We start from the raw sequence: 6,669 nt of genomic DNA, 5'->3' as shown, positions 1-6,669 counted from the left end.
GCCAAACATTTTTTTTTAAATTAAAAGAAAGGTACCGAAAGGGCGTTGGAGAAATCTAACGTAACCAAGTCCCCGTACCCTTAGTCTCTGGTTCGTAGGAGTAAAGTAAATCTCCCGTTACTTTACTAGGGTTTCTAATCGACCCACCAAAAATAGATTAGTGGCGACTCCTAGTTAAAATTCAATTGCATGTTAAAAATTCAAACCTAAGTCGCGAATTGGTATGGGCTTGTGAGAGCCCGAGTTAAGTCTAGGCTTAACAATCCATTAGCCAAATCCTAGGTGGTTCACCCCCCAAAAAATTGGTCGCGACAACCTCATCTTTTGCACCCCCTATCAATCGCTTCTAATACGAAACTACTACGTTTGACCAAAGCTGCAAATTACTTCTTCAACAGGGCAAACTGAATGCTCCAGCTATAAGGAAAAGGAGAAAACACTAAAGCATAATTCCCCATACGCAATGACCCATTAGGAGAAATAAAACCCAAATCAGTAATAACATAGCCCATATTCTGGAACTAGAGATCAATTTTTGTCGTCAGAGACGCCCGAATGTTACCTGGATCACAAACTCTATTTCTAGTACGGTTATAGAAATGAATCTTCCCCTGGCGTTGATGTCTAGCCTCTCTCTTGTCAATCTCAAGAAACATTCTGCTATGCAGTTGCTTTCTGGGTTGAATAGAACTTAACCGAAAAGCTATAAGATATCTGACTTCCTACTGAATTAACGTATTAAAGCTATTCCAAATGTGCAATCAAGGTCACATAACCTTACTCAAAGCTTAGCTAAGCCTTACCTCGATATATCAAGAAGCTAACGCAACTCGAGGCCCAATACATAATAATCTAATGCACCTAGACGCAAGCCATATGCTAATTCGATTTACAAGTTCAAAGCCGTCCAAAAAGAAACAGGAGTACTGATACCGCATGACAAAAGTCTTAAGAAGAGAATCAGAAAATGAAATCGCAATTACCGAGTCCAAGGAATGTCCACTCGGAGCTTTGCGAACCCGAAGGTGGGCACGAGTAACGCCTCATCATCTCCTCCTGGAACTGGCCTAAATCCATGCTCGACAAAGAACTCTTCGTCGTTCGGAGGTGTTGTCGACTTCTGGCCCCATTGCCTCCAGGACTCGTCATCCTAGTGGTCAACCACTTCGTTGAGGTCGTCGAAAGTTGTAGTTTTTTTCCTGGAGCTGTTGTTGTGACAAAGGGTTCGAAGGGATGAATAAGGAGCAAAGAAAGAAAAAGGAAAAACAAACAAACTCGAAACCCAACCTAAACCGTCAAACTACCCAAATTCCTTTACTTATTACGCAAACCGAAAAGACCAGACTTTTTCGGTTCAGGCTGGGTAATTTTTTACACCCTTGATGAACTGTTCATGTTGTCACAATACTTCCAAATTCTCGTGAACCTCTCGTTCCTTGACTTCTTCACGTTCATCAAGGTTCTTCTAATCATTCACAGTGTTTTACTTTGAACTTCCAGGATTGTCAGTGGCGATAGAGTTTTCCTTGTATTCAAGCCTAAGATTAGGCAACATCTCCATTTATCCAATAACTGATATAATTAGATGCTTTTGTCAATTTCAAAATATCACAGGAGGTTTTCTCAATAACTTGTAGCTGATGAGAGCATGCAGGCCCTCATCTGTGGCCAGCGAGAGTTGCTGGCCATTGCCGAGGCTTCAGCGGCTTTTAAGGTCCTTTTTGGTGGAGGAAGAAGGTGAACAATAAAGAAGGAAAAAATAGGAAAAAAAGACAGATAAAAGAAAGAACAAGAAAAGAAGAAAGTTGAAAAAATAGACTCAAAACTAGGTCAATGATTTCTGGTTTACATTGACCAGATGAATTACATTGAAAAATTGTCAATATATTTAGGATTATATTGACCAAATTAAAATATTTTAAATTAAATTAACAATTATACAATAGGCTTAGGATTTTTTGGATAATGTTTTTCAATAACGTAATGTTTGCCATTAGGCTAACTAATTGTAGCCGATCAAAAGAGTGACGAGGATCACCTAGGAATGTGGACTGGTGGAGATGCACGGAAGTCGGTCCAAATACATATAGTTGTTGATCCAATGTGCATATAGATTTTGTGGTTCTATGGGCGCAATATTTATGCACTAGTTGGTAGTGGGTTCTTGACATGATTCAGTGTACAATAAGATGATGGTACATATTGTACATCATAATTGTAATAGCGTGGTGTTTGCCATTAGCCTAACAAATTGCAGCCAATCAATAAATGACATGTTTTTCAGTAATAATTAGTCTAAATTAATCTCTATTGCAATTAGACCACTTTACTTTCTCTTCCATTACTAGATGCACCAATCTTTCATTTTATTCGTAACCGCAGAATTTCGATTGAAGTCTGGTTAATAACGTCATAAAATACCGACATGGAAGTCATATCACAAGTGGATGTTATCCTATCTTTGCTACCAATAAAATATAAATATAGTGCATCGAGGACTTTTCTGAACCTCTACTCTCATTTTTTTAGTAGCGATTCGGAATATGATGATTACGAAAAATGAAAACGAAACAAAAAGAATACAGTAATTATCAGCTAATTAGCATCCATTAGTAATATATTCATTGGCTTATCCCTAATGCAAAGGTTTTTTGTTACGTAAGGTCCACCCCTTATAGAAAACAAAGTAAAAAAAAGTCTGAGTAAGATATTATTTACATTCTTTTAATCCTTATAGTGAGAGGAAGATGAGAACTTATTGATTCATTGTGCGAGGACCTCGCCTAGATAAAACATTACCCATCACTTTTCATGCGGAAATCTTGTCCTTGCTAATTGTCTTGCTACTTGTCAAATTATTATTCTTTGTTTGATTTATGTTGAACTACAATTTCAATTTCATGGTAAAACCCGCGATAGTTCAGCGACTCACCGACATCAAGGTTGGTCCTAGCCGCCTTGTCCAGGCCTATCGGCAGCCCATGTTAAAAAAAGATAACGAGATCTTCAAAATCATGTAACTAGTTGGTGAGACGAAGTAAGGACCTGACCCTTGTTCCCACGTGCAAGGCGAACCCCAGGCACGATAGCATGGGCCTCGGTCCCTTACTGCTGATTTGTGCAAGGCCTTGCCAAGATACAAGGCGAGGATGGTGCCCTTGTTGTTAATCAACATGAGGACCGCCCTTGTTGTAGGTAGATCCATGGCCTATACCTTCCTACTCTATGATAGCCCCTTTCGAAAAGAAGACGGGGAATCTGCCTTCCCCCACGGCCCCCTCACTCCCAGTTGAATCTTTATCTTTCATATCTAGTAGGGAATACTCGCGAAGTTTTATGTTTTAGAGTTTAGACGAAGCAGTTTATAGGACATATTCAGGTCCATGCTGGGGATGATGAGGTCTGAAGGCATTCATCAACGAGTGGCAAGGCTGCCGAAGGCCACTATCTTGCCTGCCTCAGCTTGCTGCCTGCAGAGATTTACTCTCTCTCTCTCTCTCTCTCTTTCGGGTTCGCCTGAGCCTTGTAACTCTGAACGAACTTGTGTAGAAATGATCAAATTGAATATCTTATAATAGTTAAGGATCTCCGCTGCTTTTATCCACTATATAATTAGTTCTTTTATCAAATCCATATCAAATGCATTAGGATGTTTTATTTTGTCCTAATATATACAATAGACAGAAAACGCATCTTGTCGAGTACTTCCTACATAATTGATAGTTTCATAATGAATTTTGGTTGGAAAGAATGGAACATCTTCATCATTACACATCTCGTCGATGTTCCACTATGTTATAGCTCCCTCAATGTCATGTTTTTTCATCTTAGTTATTAACTTTGGTGCTTCTTTTGACCCTCCAAATGATGGAACTGAAGGGGAATTTTCCCGCAACAATGTCTTTGTCAATTTAGTCATTGGATAATACTCGCACTGAAATGAACTTTAGCGATAAAAATAACTTAGGTGCATATGATCTTAATGTGCATGCATCATTTGACATTTGATCGCATAGATCTAATCTCATCCAACAATATATATTAATCGGATTCACATTCATAGAGGGCCCTCTCCACATGCTTTCTTTTGCTAGTTTTTTATTTTTTATTTTTTGCAATGATTTTCTATTTCCAATTGGATAGAGCAAAGGTAGTCCACCTTCGTATAGAAGGAACATAAGAGAGTGTAAGAATTCATGCGTGAGGTACTAGTCGAATATAAGTCGCATATGAAATGATAAAAATCAAAGAGAGTAGGTCACAAGTTTAATTGGTCTACAATTCATTTATTTTAAGGTGATAGAGTGAAATTGAGTAGAGATAGGAATGTCTCAGACTTCTCTCTGAGACCTCCCATTATGGAATAGCGGACTTATGTTGAATCCCAATAGACAATATTGATAAATTTTCTTTTACTAATTCTTTTTGGGCGTCATTCAACTTAGTAGAAGGGCATAGCATAATTGGTGAATGCAATGAATGATGTAAGAATGAGCTGTGATATCGTATGATCTTACTATAGTGTGTGGATTTTCATAGACGGATTATTGGGATCCTCTAAATTTATTTCGTCATTAGTCGGGTGTTTACCACCTTATCAAGCAAATAGGAATCACTGCAATATGTTTTCCTTGGTCGGTTGTTTTCATTTTCCTTAAGTTTTGCAATGGTGTTTCCATCAAGGAATAGTTGTCCCAAATGACGTTGCTTTAGCTTCATGGCATTCTTCTGGTGTTGGACAAAGTTCAGTACTTCAAATCAAGCTGATTAAACCATTTCATGCATTCATTAGAACATATTCTTTATCTTGGCCCACACAACAATTTGAAACACTTGGTACAACTTTAATTGGCAGGCCCTTAGTTTTGCAAACAACATAGAGTTTCTGTTGTTTGACACCCCCCCACAAAAAGAAAAAGAAAAAAGAGTGACGTAGCGTTACTTAAAAACTCGCTTCTTCTGCAGAGCGCCCAATAACTAGTATGAGATATATAAGCTCATAATTTATTTTTTTATCTTCTCCTTTCTTCACGCAGTTGGATAAGAAGCATTCATGGCAAGACCACAGAGACCAGCCTTAGAGCTCACATCCCTCTGGATCCTCATGTACCCGCTCTCGCCCCACTCGGTGCTCCATGAATTCTTCAGCAGCCAATACTTGATCCCCCCAGAGGTCTTCCCGTACCCAACCACTGTGACTGCGTGGTCGATGTCGGTCCCGCACGAGCCCGTGAACACGCCACTTGAGTATAATTGGAACTTCAACCCTCCCCCCTCGATTGCCACCGAGACAGGCTGGTTCGCCACGGCCTGCAAGAGGGCCTTCTCGTTGTTGGCTGGCACATCCTGGTATCCGGTTATCGAGGCTGCATGTTTTGCCGTCTTGGCCTTGTTGCAGGTCCGGTCAGTTCCCTGGTAAGGATATTCTGCCTCAGTCGTGAGGCCGCCGTTGCTTATTACGAACTCAAAGGCACTGTCCATGTAACCGCCCCTGCAGCCTTTATCCTTACCATTAACATCGCAATCGACAAGTTCTTGCACCGAGAGTGGCACCAACTTCCTCTTCTTGAGCTGGGTAAGCCCTTCCATAGCTGCCACTGCCGAGAATGCCCAACAACATCCTGCACAAGGAGATAATAAGTTTCCTCTGTCAGGCATAAAGAAATTGTTCAAATTAATGTACAAAATAAAAGACAATGTATCTGTGTGGTGGATTGGTGTAGAATGAATGTAACAGTGAAACAGAGATAATATAATTGTGTTGTGTAGTTTTGTTACTGGTGCGTTTATTGAGAGCTTGAGTACGACATTAGAATTTCGACATATTCGCGATTTCGGTATTCCACTCACCGCAGACGCCTTGATCCTTGACAGACGTCACGGCCTTCTTGGTTCGCCAATCCAAGGCAGCTGGAATGGCGGTGAAGTTCGCGTACTTGAACGGTTTCACATCCACAGAGGACAGGACCCTGGTGGGCCTCCTCTTGTAGCCGGTGTAGGAAGCGCGGAACTCCTCATTGGTTAGGTCTGCGAACTTATTCACAGCCAGTTTATACCCCTTGTCCTTACCATTATTAAAGGCGTTGATGTGCTTAACGTTCTCTTTAAATATCTCATACCGTTTCGCCTTTTCGACCGCGTCCTTGTAGATGCGCCCGTGGATCGCCATCCACTCCTCATGTTGCTTTAACAAGTGTTCCTCCACAAGAGGGCGAGAAAGTGTTTCCGAAACAGAAACTATAATGACCAAAAGAGTGGCTGATGTGAGGAACGAGAGTTGGTTTTGTTTGGCCATAGTAGTCGTTTGGGTACTGTCTAGGACACAATTGGAGTGACTTGGTGAGTGTCTTTCAATTTGCGTACATCTCCAAACGGGTGTGATGGCTTTTTATAGACCAAAAGTTGCTCAATTGTAGTCGCTTTCACTCTCTCTTGATAATGCTTCAGTGGACCTTTTGCTTCTCCTATGGGCCTAGATAACTGTTCTGACTTAGACCTCCAAAATTGATAAGCTTTGCTATTGCTCACTCATCATGAATAGCGCATATGCAATTGGAGTGCTCCCTTTCTCATTGATTGAAGGGTGATTAATCAAAACGCTTCCATTAAGCATGTAATGTAGTGCAAAAGTATGTGGTTCTAAGAGGCTTGTCAGTTTTGTGGTGGTCA

General features: G+C 40.5%; 1 protein-coding gene across 1 annotated transcript; it reads right to left on the bottom strand.

The window, feature by feature from the left end:
- Positions 1–4,755: 4,755 nt before the first annotated feature.
- LOC104440910 (senescence-specific cysteine protease SAG12) lies at positions 4,756–6,355 on the bottom strand. The gene is made up of 2 exons (XM_010053901.3): positions 5,851–6,355; positions 4,756–5,621 (listed from the first exon to the last, which is right to left on the bottom strand). Exons 1-2 carry the CDS (start codon positions 6,293–6,295, stop codon positions 5,029–5,031), a joined length of 1,038 nt encoding a protein of 345 aa, XP_010052203.2. The 5' UTR covers positions 6,296–6,355; the 3' UTR covers positions 4,756–5,028.
- Positions 6,356–6,669: the final 314 nt, after the last annotated feature.

This window comes from Eucalyptus grandis, chromosome 4, assembly GCF_016545825.1.
Source record: "Eucalyptus grandis isolate ANBG69807.140 chromosome 4, ASM1654582v1, whole genome shotgun sequence".
NCBI classification, from domain to species: domain Eukaryota; kingdom Viridiplantae; phylum Streptophyta; class Magnoliopsida; order Myrtales; family Myrtaceae; genus Eucalyptus; species Eucalyptus grandis.
Note: the sequence above shows the minus strand (reverse complement) of the source record. Positions and strands in the feature narration are given on the sequence as shown.

Excerpts from the sequence above, each read along its gene's own strand:
- LOC104440910 (XM_010053901.3), bottom strand. The coding sequence starts at position 6,295 with ATGGCCAAACAAAACCAACTCTCGTTCCTCACATCAGCCACTCTTTTG. Across the intron at positions 5,622-5,850 it reads CAAGGATCAAGGCGTCTGCG|GATGTTGTTGGGCATTCTCG; the intron begins GTGAGTGGAATA and ends CTCCTTGTGCAG.